We start from the raw sequence: 21,412 nt of genomic DNA, 5'->3' as shown, positions 1-21,412 counted from the left end.
ATCAAATGGGATATATGAAAGCATTCTGCAAGGTGAAAAGTACTTTCAGAATGCAAGTTTTAATAATTTAATTTCCAAATCTGAGCCATGATATAGAATTCCAAAAAAATCAATCTCCTTCAAAAACAGAGAGAAACTCTCAGAAATGATAACACCTCCTGCATATACACACACGAGAACAGCCAGCTCACAGAGAGTTTCAGGAGACTTATTGACTGCCTTCACTATCTGTCTAGATAAGGTAAAGCAGAATACTTTGTAAACATCAGGCATGTCTAAACTCTTCTACCATACCACCAACAGCAGAACATTCCCTTCATCAGAGAAAAGATCATAATACTGTGTACTGATCCCTAATCAAATTTTTTCCAAATATTTTTAACGAATAAAGGAACTATGAGGTCCCAGATGAGGCATAACAATCACCCAAACCAACAACGCCTCTGACACAGTGACTAAAGGCAAACAAGGCAGAGCTGCACTTGTTAACCAAAGAGAGGCACAAAAATATGATCAAAACAAGCATAACCCCTCACATTAAGACACATCATTCATAAATCTCATGGGGAAAACCCCTCGTTTTTAATCTTAACAGAGCCTTGGTTGGTTCAGCGACTGGCGACGTTAGCAGCACTCAGTAAGGAATGATCAAATTTACAAGACGCCCCAGGCTGACGTCCCACCTCTGGAGGAGTGACTGGTCACCACAGTCACCTAACTTCCATGTACGTAACTCAATGCCCAATGATGCCATACATACCTTGTAATTCTGGTGAGATTCGAAATTGGAAAGTGGAGTGTTGCACGCAGTAGAGAAGGGCATGACTTTTACACCTCTATAAATAAGGCCTTTATCATAGAGTTGTTTGAAAACCCACCTAGCAAAGTAAAGAGACAAAGTTTTATAATGATTATAAATCAAACGTCTGGTCTGTTTCCCCAAATGCAAATATTTATGCTGGTTTCTGTCAACCAAAGAGGTGAAAACACAATGTCTCTCAACTGAAGACTAGCTAGTAAATTACAATAGATCAGTATAATTAGACATTATATAGACATAAAAGTGCTAATATCTGTTGACATGGAAAGATGTTCATGACTTAATGTTGACTGGAAAAAGTTAACTGACACCATATTATAATGTGAAGTATTGTACAATTATGTAAAACTGTACATTATCAGTATAAATAGTTGCATTTTTTTAGGAATGCTAAAAAACAGATTTTCACTAATATCTTAACTACGGCTGGAATTTCAGTTTTTGTTTTTTTAATAGATGTCTGGTGTTATTGCTTAAATTTCACTATAATGGGTAGTTTTACAAAGCAATTTAAAAAGTACAGTATAGACCACTGAAATTAGGACCAGGCATCTCTCCTACAGCTAATCAAAAACTTTTATTGAATACTTACACATGTTGCTTTAAGCTCAATGTACCAAGGCCCTGCAAATGTCAGTAACTGTCATCCCAACTTCTCCCGTGGTGACTACTCACTTCTAGGTAACTGGATGCCAGAATGCATTGGTGCCATTTTAAAATTAATTTTTATAGTCCAATTCCTATGTGCCTGTCATAATAAATGTATTAAACTCTCTCCCCTTTGCTAAAATATATTTTTGTGAAAACTGTGCATATGTTTTCATCCTATTCTTTTGGCTTTAAATAAAGCTTAAAAAGTAATGTTTTATAACACATTTCCCAAGTTTAACCTTGATCTTAAATTATATACTTTGATGCAAGGACATTCACAGGGAACTAGAGGAAGAGTGTTAGATTGCTATCATAACACCCAGTTTTCAAGCCTAAGAGCCATAAAATTAGCTGTGTGATCTCAGGCAAGTTAGTCACCGGCCTTCACCCCAAACAGGGTCCTAACCCAATCCACACGACTGTCTGGATCTAGGAAAATTCATGCGGAACTACTTCACACACTCCAAAGCAGAGCTGCAATCTCAATTGCCACCATCACTAATGTTGGTATCTGCTACTATGTAGTAAAGGAAGCTCCTACTATTTTTTATAGTCACCCTAGGTCTATGTGACTTATTTACATGCCAACACATTCGTTCCTCAGTAACATTAACACTCAAATACCAAGAGGTTTTAGAAACTGTTTTCCTGATTCAAGTAAGTTTTGTGTAAATTAAGAATATGACGCAGAGCTATATTTCCCAACATTCAGGCACTTGCCACAGGTGCTCATTTAAATTTAGATTCATTAGCATTAGAAATTCAGTTTCTCAGGGCAGAAACCACATTTAAGTGCTTAACTGCCTTGATCTAGACCATAAATAGTACTCCTTTTTCAGATGTTTAACACAAACCCTGGTGTTTAGATGCTCTAATCCTGAGAACTCCAACTGCTCAGTGAATGGGAAGCCCCACCGTTCCAAGTCCCTGGTATGTCAGAGAAGCTGATCAGCTTCCACCCATTGGTCCATAGACTTGGAGGTGTATGCACAGGGACACATCAGAGCCAAAGGCTCCGAGAACTGCCCCCAGGTATGTAGCTCCTCAAAGGCAAAGAACACGTGCCAGCAGGTGCAGCAGATGCTGACTAATGGATTTGAGCAGGTGGTCAGGAAAGGGGAAGGAGCCACAAGCACCTGCGAGGCAGTGCAATGAAAGTGCATCCTACAAAAGACCTTTGCAACTCCTCTGTAATTATGCATAGTTCGATAAAAGCAGGACTTCCTCAAGGCCTGAGTTATGCACAGAGGACATTTTACAACCATAATAATGCTACTTAGCCACTGATGAGATGTAGTGATTCTCAGACTATAGTAGGAGGCTCAAGTTAAATCACCTATGGAGACTGGCACTGCAACAGTTGTCTTATAATAGTAAAAAGAAAAACCCATTTTGAAACTTATCGAACAGTGACTGCACTATACACCTTCTCTCAGTATAAAATTTAAGTACACAATCTCTTAGACTTAATTCTTAAAGAACAAACTTCTGAAACCCAAGTTTGCCTAAATTTTCTATCAATCCATTATGGCAAAAAATCCCTTTTAATATCAGGCCATTTATATTCTTTATTCTACTTAGTGCAAACAATTGTATGTTCTGATGCAGAAATACTAACGTATTTGATTACAGGTTGCTGCTCAATCTTCTGGAGCCATTATATATGACAAAACACATGCGTATCTTATTACCCATCTAGAATCTGAAATTTACTGAATTAAAAAACCAATCTCTGTATGATACTAGAATGATGGAGATATGTCATTACAAATTTGCCCCAAACTATAGAATGTACAACACGAATGAACACTAAAGTAAACTATGGACTTTGGGTGACTGTAAAGTATCCATGAAGGTTCAGTTGTAACAAATGTCCCGTCTGGCGGGGATGCTGACAGTGGGGCAGGCTGTGCACGTGGGGGCACAGGGCACATGGGAATCTCTGTACCTTCTTCCTAATTTTATTGTGAACCTAAAAATGCTCTATAAAAATAAAGTCTTTAAGAACAAAATCAAAACATATCCATCCCCAAAGATTTCAGATAAATAATTATGGACCTGAAAACTGATTCATGCTAGAGAATCTCTCCACTAATATAACAGAATATTTATTATATTTATAATTTCAAATAAACCTACCAGACAGATTCCATGAATTGAGGATACAGAGTTTTATAGTCATTGTCAAAGTCAATCCATCGACCAAGTCTGGTAACAGTAGACTTAAAAATATAAATATTAGAGTTATTAGAGAATGATATTTATTATTGTACATCAATGTATTTTACTTCTATTATCACCACATATAATGATTTTGAGAAAACAGAACAAATAGAATTGCCATATGACCCAGCAATCCCTCTCCTGGGTATCTACCCAAAAAATCTGAAAACATTTAGAGATAAAGACACGTGTATTCCAATGTTCATTGCAGCTTTGTTTACGGTGGCCAAGACATGGAAACAACCAAAATGTCCTTCTATAGATGAATGGATGAAGAGGTTGTGGTATATATACACAATGGAATACTATTTGGCGGTAAGAAAAGATGATATAGGAACATTTGTGACAACATGGATGGATCTTGAGAGTGTAATGCTAAGCGAAATAAGTCAGTCAGAAAAAGCAGAGAACCATGTGATTTCACTGATATGTGGTATATAAACCAAAAGCAACAAAAGAACAAGACAAACAAATGAGAAACAGAAACTCATAGACACAGACAATGGTTTGGTGGTTGCCAGAGGGTAAGGGGGTTGGGCGGTGGGGGGTGGGAGATGAGGGTAAGGGGGATCAAATATATGGTGATGGAAGGAGAACTGACTCTGGGTGATGAACACACAATGGGATTTATAGATGATGTAATACAGAATTGTACACCTGAAATCTATGTAATTTTACTAACAATTGTCACCCCAACAAATTTAATAAAAAAAAAAGATAAATTAAAAAAAAAAAAAAAAGAGAGAAAACAGAACAATCAATGGTTCAAGTAAATCTACATTACAATCAACACACAGTAAGGTTAAGAACCAGTTTTTTGTGTGGCATTCATCCTCTATGCAGATAATGTTATTTACAAATATTAATATTTCTTTATGAAAGTCTAGCAAAACTACCATTCAGAAAATGCCACAGGTATAACGGTTGCTAGCACAAATTATCAATGGATGCTAAAATTACTGAGTTAAAGTATAAAACGGGATATTTGCAAAGAATCTCCCCATAGGATACTTATTAAATACAAAGGAAAAACTCCAACTTTACAATGAAGAAAGCTGACAGAGATCACCTTAGTAAACACAGTTAACATCACCAATGAGACATATTAGCATTACAGGCCTCTTGATATGATAGACTTAGAAAGGCATAATGTCACTTTTGAAGCCTTCCTTCCAAAAATGCAAAACTAATATCTGAGGAAATATCAGATATTGAGGGACGTTCTACAAAATAACTGGTCTGTACTGTTTAAAAGTGACAACTGTCTCTGGGTGATGAACAATGGGATTTATAGATGATGTAATACAGAATTGTACACCTGAAATCTATGTAATTTTACTAACAATTGTCACCCCAATAAATTTAATAAAATTAAAAAAAAAAAAAATAAAAGTGACAAGGTCATAAATGATAAAGAAAGACTAGGGGAATATTCCAGATTAAAGGAGACTAAGAAGGTATGACAACTAAATGCAATGTGTGCTTCTAAATTGGATTGTGGTTCAAAAATAAAAATCAGTAGGACAACTGGTTAACTGAATAAAGTCTAAAGTATTGTATCAATGTTAATTTCCTGCTTTTGATAATTATACTATGGTTATTGACGATGTTAGCTGGGAAGTGGGTGAAGGATATAGGGGAGCTCTTCAGACTACTTTTGCAATTTTTAATAAGTCTAAATTATTTCAAAATGAAAAGTTAAAAAAAAAGATTTTTATGGAAAAAAAACCACCAAAAACCCATGCATATTATCATCATCAAGATTTTCTCCTACTGGTGACCAGGCAAGAAAGTTAAAGAAAATTAGGTTAGGAGAAAACTGAGAAGCTTTGATTTTCAGGTTGATTAAGTAAAATTTTATTCACCAACGAAGAGAAGCAACTCAATGTTTTGAGCAGGAAAGAGCAAGATAAACAGTCTTGTGGGAGAGAGAACTCGGCAGGCTAAATGGGAAGAACATGAGCAAGAGACCAGTTAGGAGACTGTTAGAGAAATAGAGACAATGGTGGGTGAGAAGCTAGGGAAAGGTTGTAGGAATGAAAATAAATGACTAGATAAGAGATATTAAGGAGAAAGACCTGATAGGATTTGGCACTTGATTTGAACATGCGGATTAATGTTTGAAGCCTGGAAGACTGATACCATTGGCAGAACAGGGAATTCTGAAGGACAGTAAGTTCGAGAAGTCCAAGTGGTAAGATGGAGAAGATGAAAAAAACAAAAGCCAGACCTGTTTTTAAGCTATAGAGACATACTCATCAATCTAAGAGCCCGGGAGGAAAACAGGGAGTTGAGGACCTTTGTTTCTAAGAACAAGAACTCTGAAAGCACTTGACAGTTACTTAAGAGGTACCAGCTGTGGGAGCTCTACTACGAAAAGAAGTGGGCGAGATAGGAGTCAAATGAATGTAACAATGGGTACAAAGTTGAATTGATTTGCACATCTGAATTTTTTTATTACAACATTCAAGTTAATGTATTAGTTAGGACAGCCTCATTCCTGTCCTATACTGTGAGTAGGTAGGAGATTAAAAATGCAAGACTAATCAAGCACTCAGAAATAAGACAGTTTAAGCTACAATCTAATAGGGTTGGAGATGGAAGCTAAACACTCCTTTAAAAGGATGGTCGACCCCTCTAAAGTCACAACCTTACATGGACATAATTTTGAGAGCATCATGAAAAGCAAAAAGGACCATAAACCATTTTAACTCCCATTTAAACTTAAAATTTTTGTTCATTCTACTGAAAATAACATACCTTCCACTCAGTAGAATATCTCATCACAATTGCTCGGCACTGGTTGTTATACTCTACAATCCCCATTTTGGTTACATCCTCTGGTCCTCTGATTCCCAGAGCCTTGTCGATTTCATATTCCTGAAAATTTACGGTAAGATTGTTAACACTCCTGCCCTATGGAACAAATACAATTCAGCAGTTCTAGCAAATAAAACAGATTTAAATAAATTAGTTTTCAGAAAATCTACAGAGAAAATGAACTATAAATAGTATCACAGAAATGAAGTAGAAGGTCTGTTATAGTAAAAGTTCATCATACTTTAACACACTATATGATGAAATCGAATGCTTAAAAAATCAAAACATTATAAGGCTGGTTACTCAAACATACCACAGGTAAGCCATGACAATCCCATCCAAATCTTCTGTCAACATGAAACCCACTCTGGTGAGCATATCTTGTAACTATGTCTTTAATTGTCCCTGCAAGTATATGTCCGTAGTGAGGTAGTCCAGTTGCAAAAGGAGGACCATCATAGAAGGTAAATCTAATAGAAGTGATAAAAATATGTTAAGTTGCTTTAAAATAGCAAAAATTTAGGACATTTTTCTATAGCTGGCTCCTGTGACAGTGGAGTCTTCAGGGAGAAGAAAAGCAGTGAGACCAGGAAATTCAGATAACTAATTAGATATTTACTAGAGGTCTACAGCGGAGCTGGAGAGACCTCCATTGGGCCATCCATTCTTCATTTATTAGTTCTACAACATAATCCAAGTTATTCATACTGATGTTGAATGAAGTTAGTCACTAGAAAAATAGGGCAACAAACACCTATCTCACAGTTTCTGAGCACATGAGATACATGATAAAAACAGTAATTAAAGAAAGGACTGGACTTCAGGTGAATGGAGACTAGAGGCAGGAAGTACCCTAACAGAAGGCTACTACTAGTCTAAATACTTAATGAGGAGGTGATAATGAGAAAAATGGAAAGGAAGAAAGTGATATATAAACTCTATTCAACAACAGGTCCAAATTTGAATTGTTTGAGAACATCTTACTTTTATTAGAACATTTAAGTTAATCTATTCAGAAGAACTCTTAAAGAAACTGAATCTACCCTAATAACTAAGAACTCACTCATTTAATACACAGGGTGTGATCCAAAAATACAGTGAATGTCTAAATTTAAAAAATTTATTACAGTAAAAGACACATTGCCATTAATCCCTCTCAAAATACTCCCCCTCGCTTTGAACACACTTATGCCATCGTTCTTGCCACTTTCTGAAGCAGTTCTGGAAGTTCTCTTTCATGAGTGTCTTTAGTTGCACTGTTGTGGCTACCTCGATGTCCTGAATCATTTTGACTTTGGGGAAGAGCCAGAAGTCACATGCTGCCAGATCCGGTGAATAAGGGGGAATGATGACACATGGTAATGTTTTTATTTGACAGAAATTGCTATATACTAGAAGCGATCTGTCACACGGAGCATTGTCATGATGGAGGATGATTCACAGCACATTTCAAAACACACCTACTCTCACCCATAGCTCACACCCGACTGCATTGAACAAGTTGAAACTTGTCACACACTGTTACTAAAGTTCGACGCGCCACTTCCCATATTGACGATCCCTGCCTTTCTGTTGGATGGCACTTGGCAGCAGAATTCACCGTATTTTGTGATCACAATGGAAAGGCTGTGGGTCATACATTGCTTCTGGTACACCAATTTCTGTTAAATAAAAACATTACCATGTGTCCTCATCCACCTTATTCACCAGTTCTGGTACTGTGTGACATCTGGCTCTTCCCCAAAGTCAAAATGACCATGAAAGGAAAGCGTTTTGAATCAATTCAGGACATCATGGCAGCCATGACAGCACAACTAAAGACACGAAAGAGAACTTCCAGAATTGCTTCAGAAAGTGGCAAGAACAATGGGATAAGTGTGTTTGAAGTGAAGGGGAGTATTTTGAGGGGGATTAATGGCAGTGTGTCTTTTACTGTAACAAGTTGTTTTTTTTTAATTTAAACATTCACTGTATTGTTTAATCACACCTGTATACCTACTATTGAGAGTATCCACAATATAAAGAGCTAGGAGACACTGGGACTACAAAGATGAATAAAAAGTTCCTGCTTTAATGGAATGCAGTCTAAGAAATGACTATTCTTAAGGACTCTACCTTTACCAAAGAAATTCACATACTTAGGCTTATGTTTTGATTGCTTTAAGCATTCTTGAAAACAATTAAATTCGGACCAGAACTGCAAGATTTTCTCTTCTTCGGCAGGAAAATTGATGTTTTCTGGAACTTGCTGAACCATATTGTTGCTGCAAGAGAAATCAAATGTATCATTCTTAAAAGATAAGTCTAGGAATAATAGAGTACCATATACTAAAATGACTACGTATTACTACCTATACTACATGGTATTTAAAAAATAATTACAGCTTTTTTGAGGTCAAGTTCACCTACCATAAAATTCACCCTTATAAAGTGTACAATTCCATAGTTTTTAGTATCTTTACAAGCGTGTGCAACCATCACCATGCTCTAATTCCAGAACATTTTCATCACTGCTCCCTCTCTGCCCTTTGAAAACCTGTACACATTAGCAGTCACTCTCTAGTCCCTCCTTCCCAATCCCTCTGACAACCATAAATTTGCTTTCTGCTTCTATAGATTTTCCTATTCTGGACAATACATCTAAATGGAATCATGTATCTATAGCCTATTTTGTCTGGCTTCTTTTGCTTAGAATTATGTTTTCAAGGCTCATCCATGTTGCAATACACATTCATACCTTATTATTTTTATGACTGAGTAATATTTCATTGTATAGATATATCACATTTTGTTTATCCACTCATCAGTTCATGAACATTAGGACTGTTTCCACTTTTTGGCTATTATAAATAATGCTGCTATGAATATTCATAAGATTTTGTGTGGACACATATTTTCAGTTATCTTGGGTACATATCTAGGAGTGAAATTGCTGGGTGATATGGTAACTCTGTAATGCACTTTTTAAGAAACTGCCAAGGTGGCCAGTTGGTTCAGTTGGTTAGAGGGCGGTGCTCATAACACCAAGGTTGCCAGCTCAATTCCCACATGGGCCAGTGAGCTGCACCCTCCACAACTAGATTGAAAACGACGACTTGACTTGGAGCTGAGCTGCGTCCTCCACAGCTAAACTGAAAACAACGACTTGACTTGCAGCTGATGGGTCCTGGAAAAACACACTGTTCCTTAATAAAAATTAAAAAAAATAAATAAATAAGAATAAAGGATGACAAAAAGAAAGTGCCAAAATGTTTTCCAAAGCTGCTACATCATTTTACATTCTTCCAGCAGTCAATGAGGGTTCCAGTTTCTCTAAGTCCTCGCTTTATCATCCATTATTGGATTACAGGAAATCCTAGTGGGTAAGAAGTGGTATCTCATTGTGGTTTTGATTTGCATTTCCCTAATGATTAGTGATGTTGAGCATGTGCTTAATCGTCATTTTTGTATTTTCTCAGAGAACTGTCTATTCCTCCTTTGCCCACTGTTTAACTGGGTTGTCTCTCTTTTGTTGAGTTGTAAGAGTTCTTTACATATTCCAGATACAAGCCCCTGATTATCAGTTACATAATTTGCAAAAAATTTCCCCTATTCTGTGGGTTGTCTTTTTATTTTCTTCATGGTATTCTCTAAAGCACATACATTTTTAATTTTGGTGAAGTCCAGTTTATCTATTTTTTGTCTTGTTACTTGAGCTTTTGGTGTCATGCCTAAGAAACCACTACCTAAAACAAGGTTGTGAATTCTTAGCTCTTGATTTAGCTCGTTGCTCCATTTTGTGTTATTTTTATAAACAGTGTAAAATAGGGATAAATGTTATTTTTTAAACTGTTGCAAAACTTGTGTCCAAATCATACTTTTCACCTATTTTTCAACTATAGTATAACATTTAGTAATTGTAGACAATATACTTCTAAAAGTAAACAAGAAAATATTGGGAATTCTATCTCATCACAAGAAAAATTCAGTAATAGTAATCTGAAAAAAATAATCAAAGTAGGTAAGAATTCGTATCTACACTCACAGGACAGAAAGCAATTCTGTTGAAATAACCTCATTTTGTTAACCTCAATAACAACAACCTGCTATTGAGGAATAACAAGAAAGACCTAAAAAAATTTGAAATTCAAAAGATGAGACTGTCATATTCAAATAATTCCTAGCTCATTCCAATTTTCCATTTTATCCCTTTTGTTGTTTATTCATGGTTTTTGGAAAGGACAAATCCTATACTTCTCTGATTTAATCACTAGTGAGAGAAGTCTTAAAATGTCCTTTTAAGAGTTTTACTAATAACCTCATGTAGAAACACTTGCCCAATCCATGGCTTAACTATCTAGCAAGCATTCTGGAGCCCATTCCTCCTCAAAGCTTATTTCGTCTCTCCTTTCCTTTATTTTTGAGATGTGAGAGTGCCTTTGAAGTTTACATAGGAAAAAAATAACAAAAGAACAGGCGGGCTGTTTAATTAACTCAACTATCCATTTCTGATTAGTGTGCCAGTAAATAGTACTAAATAGAAGTTGAAAGTATTTTGGATCTTCAGCTCTTTTTACAGCCTTTCGGGAACAGAAAGAGGTATTGGTTTGTGCATTTACTGATTTATTGAGGTCCTACTGGTTTAGTGACTACCTTATTAGAGACCAACAGAAACTTAAGGGAACTCATTGGAAGACTAGTAGATGTTTAGAAATCAACACATTTACTTCTGTCAAGTCTAATGATTACCAGGACCTACGGGAGCTATTAGAGTAGATTCACCAGCCCCACCTCTGAACAAGGAGTCAGAACCTGCATTTTTAACAAGATCCCAGGGGATTAGCATGCACATCAAAGTTTGAGTCACTATTCTGAAACTGTTCTAACCATTATTCAGGAATCCTTTTTTTTGAGAAAATGATATTTAAGCTTTCTGTGAAGATGGCTCATAACTCTTATAAATTTTTCTAGGGAGCCTCTACTCCCCCTAAGATTAGGATCCACTGCATTATGCCAAACACAAAGACCAATGTAATCGCATTGAGTTTTCCAGGAAAAGCCATGTATCAGTGACCGGGCTATGGTGGCTACTGAGAAGAAACAGCCCCCATGCATAAATCACAGGATTGCTCTGGCCCCTCACTTCCACTGGAGAGCTGTACCTGCACAACAGCATCCAGTAACCACAGGGCGCTGGGAGGGAGGGCGGGGGGGAATGGACCTCACCAGGTTTGCTGAGGAAAGCAATCACCTCTTCTTCCCTCACTACAATCCAGGCCTCCACACTTCCCTCCAACTCCTTCAGAGCACATTAGTCTCAACTTTCTGTTCGGCAATTTCTTGATATCCTCCTTCACCTTTACTTGTGCTTACCTCAGTAGATCTTGGAAAAGCAGACAAAAAATTTTTTGTTAAACTAAATCTCATGATCTTCCTTGTCACCTGCTCCCATTTTTAATTCCACTGTAGTAGTTCCATTACTCATTCCCATTACCTGAATTTTCTGTCATCTTTACTACCAGATACCCACATTCTACTGATCACCAAGTCATATGGATCCGAGTCTATTTTTCTGTTCCCCTTTCTTCATATCGAGGTCTTCATAACTTGTTACATTAAGTCAAATTTAACCCCAGAGGTTGCCATGTTCAGCCTTTTCTCAGTTTAGTAATATCGTAGTAACAAATACCCCAGATATACAAATATAGAAAATATGTACAAACACAGTAATTGAAGCATTGTTTCTATAAACAAATATCTGAAAATAACTTAAAATATTCATGAACAGATGACTAAAATAAATTACGGTACATCAACACCATACAGGCATTAAAAATAAGTCATAATATATCAAATATACATATTTCCTATACATATTAAGAGGAAGTCATAGTTATAGCAATTTATACTATGTGTATCACAGCATCACTTTCAAGAGAATCTTTATTTAAGTAATTTTGTATTTGAATAAAGAAGGCTATCCACCAAACTTAACTATAGGTACCATCAGGGAATAGAATTTGGAGGGGAAGGCATGAAAGAACAGATCTTTATTTGTTACTTCTGACAAGGGGAAAATTCTGAGATGTTCTAAATTAAATTACAGTGGCCAGAGAGTGAGAGACAGAACTCTTAGGTTGTTAATGAACTTCCAGGTGACTATTTCCACTTGTTCAACCAGGCACCATCTAACTCCAGGAGCCTCTGCTTGTTGTTTCCATGTGGGTTTTCTGGACTGCTGCCCCCAGCAATCTACAGGAGTGGACATTTGTTCATGCAGACTCTGTGCCTATCCCAGACCTGGCCCTGCTTCACCTTCTCTCATCCTTTGCCCATAGTTAACATTAATTCTTTCAGTTTACCTTCCTTCCTCCTCCCCCCTAACTTAATGTATAAAAAACGCTTGCTGCCTGATCACTGCACTGTACACCTGAAGCTGAAGAATAATGAATGTCAACTACAAGTTTATATATATATATATAAACTATATATATATATGTATATATATATGTGTGTATATGTATGTGTGTGTGTGTATATATATATATATATATATATATGTATGTATATATATATGTGTGTGTGTGTGCTTACAAGAAGTGGAGTACAGCATTAGGAATAGAGACAGTAGAAATGTAATGGCTGTGTGAGATGTCAGAGCGATTGTGGATGGGGGAGGGGGGTTGACACAGTGTGAGGGATATAAATGATAAACGTCTATTACTTTGTTTTGTGCACCTAAAACTAATTAAAAATAAAAGGATTAAAAAAAAAACTGGACTTCTCAAGGGTATGCCAGTGGTGGAGGTGAGGGGCAATGGCTGCCCACAGAAGCTTGGTAAGAATTATCCCAAGTCAAGTTTTCTCCTTCTTTGAGGAAGATGTAAAAAGTTTCAACCAGATTTCTATATCAAGATGGTAGATTCAGCACATGAGTTTACCTGTCTTCTTTCCCCAAATCGATTTAAACTTTATTAAATATATACAATGTTAAGAAAAAAATGCTTGCAAAATTCTGGGATTATGGACATGCTATCTTTTCTACCTAGCCACGCTGCTGGTAGTAGCCACGGCCCAAGACCAGTCTTCTTTTTGGCTAGCATTTTTGGCTCAATAAAACCTTACTTACAAAAGACTTTCAGCAGTGAAAGTTAAAATTTTTTTTAACACTTCATAGTACTCTGCTTTGATTTTTGTTTTGCATTACATACTAACTTTATCACAAAATAAAGAGAAAAAGAAATATTCTATATGCTACATACCACTGTAGAGTAGTAACCTTAATGGAAAAGCTCTGAAAGTAATATTTCTGTATTAAAAAAAAAATCCAATGCCTCCTCATTCCCAACAGAATTCGGTAGACTTTTCAGTGGAACACTCAGGGCCACCATGATCTTACCCCAAATTATTCTTACTCCTGACTTTTATGCCTATAAAACTCAAGCTACAGCTATATCACACTCTTGGTCACTGTTGAAAAACAAAACCGTTTTCCTCTATCAGGCCCTTTCTCTTAATACTCTAACATTACACAGCTTAAATGTATTCTCCTTTAGGAAGTTTCCACCAATCCCCATTTTTCAGAATATCCCCTCCCCTGAATCTGTTCCTCTCCTACACATTGTGGTTTATTTGCACCGAAATGTCCCCTACACCCTCCAATTCAACTGTAAGCTTGTTGCCGGCAGTAGGATTTTACTATCTAACCTCCAGTGTGTGTTTACACATGGTAAGTGCTCAAAAAATGTTTGTTTAAATGAATCCCGCTGTCACCATCCTTAGTTTCCTCTAGTGACACTCTTTCCACCTGCCTTTCCAATCTATCCCACTCTATGAGCTCTTCCTAGCCCAAGATAATGGTTAAGAGGATTGGCTTTGGAATTTGACAGTTTTGGTGTGAACACTTAATATGTGAGATATAAGAAAAGTTATTCAACCTTTAAACCTCAGTTGTAGCATCTGTAAAATAAATGTCATAAACACAATGCTAACTTAATGAAATAATGGCTATTACAGCTTACAGCAATCACATGTCATCTATATAAATATTACTTCTTTGCCCACAAATTCCAGTCTATTGCCCTTGCCCAGCCACTGTATCATCTTTCTCAGAATATTTAAATAGTACAACCAATGGTTAGCTTTCTCTCCCCTACTGTCCACCATTTTACCGATAATTTACTTTTCAAAAGTTCATACTGGCAGGCCCCGTGGCTCAGGCGGTTAGAGCTCCATGCTCCTAACTCCGAAGGCTGCTGGTTCGATTCCCACATGGGTCAGTGGGCTCTCAACCACAAGGCTGCCAGTTCAATTCCTCGAGTCCCGCAAGGGATGGTGGGCTGCGCCCCCTGCAACTAAAGATCGAACACGGCACCTTGAGCTGAGCTGCCTCTGAGCTCCCAGATGGCTCAGTTGGTTGCAGTGCATCCTCTCAACCACAAGGTTGCCAGTTCGACTCCCGCAAGGGATGGTGGGCTGTGCCCCCTGCAACTAGCAACAGCAACTGGACCGGGAGTTGAGCTGCGCCCTCCACAACTAAGACTGAAAGGAGAACAACCTGACTTGGAAAAAAGGCCTGGAAGTACACACTGTTCCCCAATAAAGTCCTGTTTCCCTTCCCCAATAAAATCTTTAAAATAAAAATAAAATAAAAAATAAAAATAAAATAAAAAATAAAAAACAAATAAAAATAAAGAAATAAAAAAAAGTCAATACCCAGTAAAAAAAAAAAGTTTATATTACTAGAAATCCCCGAAATCTAGTATTTTGCCTCTAGTTTCATCCTTCCTGAGATCTCTGCAAAACCTGAATGCTAAAAGAAATACTGTGCCACTTTATACAAACTCATCTTCTCTCTGGACACATTTCAAACACCACTTTTCAGGAAGGAAACCATAAATTCATAAGGCTGGAAGCTAAGTGATTACTGCCCACTTCCTGAATCAAGTTTGAAATCCTGCTGTACATAAAAGTCCAGAGGAACCTTTTTAAAAAAAATTAAAAGTTTATTCAGATAATGATTTGCAAACCAGGAGTGTAGTCCTTGGTATGAATGGAAAATCCAAAACAGGATTGATAAAGGCAAAAGTTGCAAGGTGCTGATGATCAAAGAGATAGGTTGCCAGGGGAAACAAGATCCTAAACCTACATCACCGGTTTTCTAATTGGAGGAGGTAACTGGACTTTCAACCCTGGGCTGACTCTGCGGTTGTTAAGATCAGAACAATGGGTAATACGTGATTAAGCATTATCAACATTTGTTGTTTCAGCCCAGGCCTGTAGAACAAAAAACTGTCTTTGATCACACCATTATAGTGCAGGGAGTATTATTTAAGAACCATGCAAGGAGTACAATTTTACTACTTGATTTATCAAGTAGTAAAATCAGCACAGGGCCGTGGGAGGAAAGGGCTGCTTGCTCTGCAGGCAGTTTGGGACGCCAAAAAGGCCAAGTTATGCTCTGTAAGCAGTTTTAGAGCGCCAGCTGTAAAAAATCCAAATATTGGGCCACAAGTTATGACATTAAAGTTCTTATGTCTTCACTGCTATACTTTACTAAGGTCCCCTGGCCCTCTCACTCCCTCCCCTAACTCCTTATCTTCAAGGCCCCAAGCCCATCGCAGCTCCTGAGAAGCCATCTCCTTCCCCCACTTTCAAATCCCACGGAAGATGTGCCCTCCTTCTCTGTGCACAATGAACTGCACCGGCAGACTGTATGCGAGTCCGGGACGAGGACGCCGTGCTTACTCTCCTCTAACCCCAGGCACCCAGCAATAAACGCTCCTTCTTCCAGCGAGCCTCGGAATTGATCTGTTCATACCTCGACTTCCAAGTCATTTCTAAGTTCGCCCACTTTCTGCACTTACTCCAGCAAGCTCTATCACACCAAATTCCACAACCACCCAACGGTTTAAGCGTTACCATGATCCCCGTCTGAAGAGGCACTTCCCAGGGTTGCCACCCTCCGCCCGAGAGCCTGGATTCGTACCCGGTTCTGAGGTCTTTAGCTACAATTCCTCCCAATTTTCTACTTGGAAATAGATATATTCGCAACTAACCCACAGCTCTGAAGAAACATTAAAAAAAACAACCTTGCGTACCACACAGAGGTGCCGTACCTGAGAGGGCCCCGGGCCCGAGCGCCTCACAAGGAGCCGCGTGCACGCCACAGTCAGATGTCGCGAGGTGATGCAAGACCCTGACAGCGGCCCGCACAGAGGACGGAAGGCCTCATCGTCTAATCAGCGTGCGCGGCTGCAAACCCATCAACAAGCCGGACAACGATTGGCTGCGCGGGGCTCTGGCTATGCCCATCCGGGTCGCGCTCCGCGGTGCCTGCTGGGATGGCGGCTGGATGGTTCCACGCCGCTGGGGCTGAAGTGGAGGAAATGACCATGTAGTGGTTGGTCTCCGGCGAGGGGCCGGACTGGGACAGGCATGGAAGGGCGGCTGAAGTTCTGCATCCTGACCGGGCGTTGTTTCACAGCTGTACGCGTTTGTCAGTGTTCACCTCTATGTACATTGGACAAATCAAATCTAACGACAGTGGCCTCAGTAATTACACTGTGGGGCCATAAGCATGCAATCCCAAGGTTGCATTCCTAGGTGACCGTTAAAGGAAAGCAGCTTGGCTCTAGAGCTATGTTTTTCATTGTGGTGGAGTCCTCCAAATCAGGACTTTGCAAAAATGCGGAGTACTGGGCCGCGTTCCAAGCCTGCTGAGACTGGAGGTGGGTCACAAACATCTGCATTTTAACAGGCATCCTGGATAATTCTACACACTAAAATTCCTGACTCACCTAGAAAAACGCAGGGGCCACAATACTATGTCTGGACGGAGCTGAAGCACTGGTGGGCAGTGGTGTTCCAGCGAAGGCTCCTTTTCTGTTCCTTCAGTGCCACCGCTAGAGTTCTGGATTTTACTGCAGTGATTATGGTAAACGGCAATATGGAGAGAGAAAACAAAAAGGAAAGAAATACCTGGTAACCAGCCTTAAAATTGTTTTAATGTTTCCTGTTATGAAAACAAAATTATTTATCTGCTTATGTATTTAATACTGTTGTGTGTCTGCCTGGCACCAATGCATCTGCTGGTTAAAAACCAAAGAATCTGGAGTTATGCAAAGGACAGTAGATCTCCAGCTTTGGCACCAAAGACGATGAAGGAAATTTTAGGCCTTGACAACTTGAGAGTAATTCTGCATGTGACTGTTTATTGTACCCATTAAAGGAGTTACGAAACTCAGGTTCTGCTGCTTGCTGCTCCTGAGCCAATGATCAAGAGACAAGGTTGGTGGAAAGAAAAGTTCATTCAAAATGCCAGCATTCAGGGATGGTGGACTGCTGTCTCAAATACTTTCTTCTCCGTTACAAGAATGGCCAGGTTTTATAGGCACCTTAAGAAAAAAAGAAAAGAAAAAGGGGAGTTAGGAGGTTCCTGGGTGCTGACGCTTGGAAAATTCCTACTAGGGTCAGTTTTGCTTCCGGATAGTTATCTAGAACTCGGTCATGGGGGTGTTGTGTCATCCGATGGAAAACTGCAAGGGAGTTGCAGGCTGGTTTTTGGCGCTCAGGTGTTTAAGGGCTGAGTTAGTTTCTTCCAAGTTAGTGTTTTGGTGATTAACCTGATTAATACCTTTACAAGGTATGCATGTAACCTTGGGAAGAACAGAGCAATTGAATCAGGCAGGAGAGGAAGGCAACAAAAACTAAATTAGATTGTTAAATCTTGAAAAATATACCGTCACCCTTATAAAGGGACAGAAAAACTTGATCTGGCCAGAATATGTAGAAAACATTCCCATAGTAAGTTAAAAGAACAGTTTGATTGTCTATGTAGCGTTCATTCAACAGTCACTTAAGGTCTAGGAACACCCTACTGAGTGTCAGGGACAAGAGTAAAGTGGGTTTCATGTCCTTCCTCAAAGGGGTAACTCTTGACCCAATAACTTATCTCACTTACATATATTTAGTAGTTATGTGTCTTCAGCTTATTAACTAGAAGTACTTGGAGTGTTTTAAGTCTTTACATTCCTCAAGTTGCCACCTTGTTCAGATCCTTTTTATTATGTCTAGACCAGGGGTGTCCAAACTGCGGCCTGTGATCCATTGTTAATTGGCCCGCAGCAAATTCCAAAAATATATTTAGTTTGCTTAAATAAACCAGGTGAGGCAATACGTACTTCACCTCGAGTGAGTGGCCCAGCTGTTTGTGTATTTTACCGCATATGGCCCTTGGTGAAAAACGTTGAAAAAAGTTTGGACACCCCTGGTCTAGACAGTCCAGATTAGAGCAGGACAGAGGGCTCCCAGACAGATGAGACCAGGGGAAAAAGGCAGGGGTGAGGATAGGTATGATTATTTAAAAATTGGATTGAGAAACATTTTATGGTACTGTTGGGAGGTATGGGAAGACTAGGTCTAGAAAAAGCTGAGCAAGTGAGAAAAGGAGATTCTAGGAAAAAAGTTAAATGTAGTCCAAATATACTACTTGGATTAGAGTTAAATCCTGTTTTCGAGTAGGAAGTCAATAAGTAATGTCTAAAATTGAAAAACCAGGAACTCATAGCATAAGCATGTTAGGTAGAAATACTGAGTTAAGTATCAGGAAGCAGATACAATTGTTGAAGGTGGTTGTATCTTGGGAGCAGGAATTTGGGTTAGGATGCCTACTTGATGTTGCTTTGGTTTGGAGATGTAGAGCATGACGACAGATTTAAACATGATCACAAGTTGACACTCCTCCCACTGAGAGGTGAGGGTCTATGTCCCCTCTACCTTTTTAACAAATTCTTTTTGTATTAGTTTCACGTGTATAAAACAACATAATGATTAGACATTTACACCCCTCACATAGTGATAACCCCAACAAGTCCCTCTGACATTGTACGAGGTCGGACAATTAAGTTCACGAACTCATCCTAGAAAAAGTGCTACCTACCTCACTGCTGAATATCACTATGGTCACCTTTGGTGAAGTGCTCACTCCCCTTGGGAAGCTCTGCACCAACACCAGCACCTAGTCCACCCTTCAAAGCAATTTTGGAACTCTTTCTGGAATGGCCATCAGAGCTATCTTCGTATTACCTTTGATGTCCTGAATGTCATCAAAATGTCTTCCTTTCAATATTTCCTTTATCTTCGGGTAAAGCAAGAAGTCATTGGGGGCCAGATCAGGTGAGTAGGGAGGGTGTTCCAATACAGTTATTTGTTTACTGGCTAAAAACTCCCTCACTAACGGTGCTGAGTGAGCTGGTGCATTGTCGTGATGCAAGAGTCATGAATTGTTGGCAAAAAGTTCAGGTCGTGTAACTTTTTCACAAAGCCTTTTCAGCACTTCCAAATAGTAAACTTGGTTAACTGTTTGTCCACTGGTACAAATTCATAATGAATAATCCCTCTGATATCAAAAAAGGTCAGCAACATTGTTGCAACAAGTTCACGAACTTAATTGTCAGAGCTCGTATATAGCTGTTACAATACCATTGCCTACATTCCCTATGCTGTACTTTACATCCTGAGACTGTGTGTGTGTGTGTGTATATATATATATATATAAATATATATATATATATAAAATCGTTGCCAGTCAGTATTATTCTACATCAGCTTCAGGTGTACAGCGCAGTGGTCAGGCATCTGTAGTCTATGAAGTGATCCCCCTGATAAGTCCAGTGCCTCCTTGCACCTTACACAATCTTTACAACATTGTTTATAATCCCCATACTGTATTTCACTATTTTGTGACTACCAATTTGTACTTTCTAATCCCTTCACCTTCTCCCCCATACTCCAACCTCCCAATGTCCCCTTCTTTTGAGTCTAGGTGGGCTCTGTTGTTTTGACCTATAGAATATAGTGGAAATGACTCAGCCAATTGCTGGGCTAGGCCTTAAGAGACTGGCAGCTTTTGCTTCCTGCTCCTGAAGCCTGTGTCCCTACCGTAAGGAAACCCACAGGCACTGAGTGAGTGTGCCATCTTAGAAGTGGATCCACCAGCTGAGCCACTCCAGTGACACTACATGGAATAGAAATGAGCAGTTCCTACTGAGTCCTGAATAATTGCTTATTTGTGAGCAAAATAAATGAATGGGATGACTTATCATACAGCAAGAGATAAGAAGGTATAAATGTAACACAACATGAGAAGGTGGAACATTTGGATTATTTATCCTGCTAAGTGACTTTCCATTCTCCCTGAAATCTGAAGTCTTAGAAACACAGGAATGACTCTTCAGCTACTCAGTTCCTTGGACCTTGTTTATTAAAAAATGTATGTACTGAGGACCCACTATGTGCTAGACACGGTTCTAGGCAGTGGGGACTTAATCGTTAACCAGAAGACATTCCAGCCCTTATTAAATGGATATTCAATCAAGATATAAACCAATATATTCTTAATGTCAGATATACACTTTATGGCTCAATGATACTCCCTTGGGATTGTCTATATAATGCAATTTTGTACAGATCCCAGTTTCATAAGAGGTTTATCTTTCATTCCAGTCAGGTTGATTTAACAAGGTATTAAATCTGCTTCCCTATATGGACTTAGGGTCCTGACTCCTGACTGTCTACATACCTTTTAGGCACTTGGACTTTTCATAAATCTCTGGTTTAAGTAGAATTTTGGGATTGATGAGCCTGCCTCTATCAATTCCTGGAGGCCAAGGACAGAAAAACTCTGTATTTTGCATCCCTTTCTGGTCCTCACAGAACTCTCCCATGATGTTGGTGGAAAATATCCTGCAGTTCAGTAAGTTATTCATCAGAATGCAAGTACAGAACTCAAGTTTGACTTGTGTTCAACCTCTTAAACAAAAAACACAAAGTGGAGGTAAGATGTAGTTGATACAATCAGAAATAAATATTTTAGGTAGCCTATAATTCACACAAAGCCTGATTTGAAAAACACAAGTG

General features: G+C 38.7%; 1 protein-coding gene and 1 non-coding gene across 6 annotated transcripts in view; both read right to left on the bottom strand.

Moving 5' to 3' along the window:
* Positions 1–16,758, bottom strand: part of IARS1 (isoleucyl-tRNA synthetase 1) — an 89,587-nt gene extending 72,829 nt beyond the window's left edge. For 2 of the 5 annotated variants that reach the window (XR_012495644.2, XM_019713835.3), the window contains exons 1-7: positions 16,612–16,752; positions 11,720–11,876; positions 8,653–8,778; positions 6,828–6,984; positions 6,455–6,574; positions 3,611–3,693; positions 761–878 (exon numbers count right to left, since the gene is read on the bottom strand). Coding sequence is in view for 3 of the 5 variants with exons in the window: in XM_019713835.3 (XP_019569394.1) it covers positions 761–878; positions 3,611–3,693; positions 6,455–6,574; positions 6,828–6,984; positions 8,653–8,778; positions 11,720–11,805 (690 nt within the window). In the remaining 2 variants the exon portion in view is untranslated. Of the gene's footprint in view, positions 1–760; positions 879–3,610; positions 3,694–6,454; positions 6,575–6,827; positions 6,985–8,652; positions 8,779–11,719; positions 11,877–16,611 lie in introns of all 5 variants that reach the window. The other 3 variants (XR_012495645.2, XM_019713838.3, XM_019713840.3) reach the window with 2 other exon arrangements.
* Positions 11,553–11,685, bottom strand: LOC141571444 (small nucleolar RNA SNORA84). The gene has a single exon (XR_012496184.1). It is a non-coding gene; the product is annotated as a small nucleolar RNA SNORA84 (small nucleolar RNA).
* Positions 16,759–21,412: the final 4,654 nt, after the last annotated feature.

The sequence above is a fragment of the Rhinolophus sinicus genome, chromosome 16 (assembly GCF_057876585.1).
Source record: "Rhinolophus sinicus isolate RSI-liver-muscle chromosome 16, RSI-T2T, whole genome shotgun sequence".
Lineage (NCBI taxonomy): Eukaryota > Metazoa > Chordata > Mammalia > Chiroptera > Rhinolophidae > Rhinolophus > Rhinolophus sinicus.
Note: the sequence above shows the minus strand (reverse complement) of the source record. Positions and strands in the feature narration are given on the sequence as shown.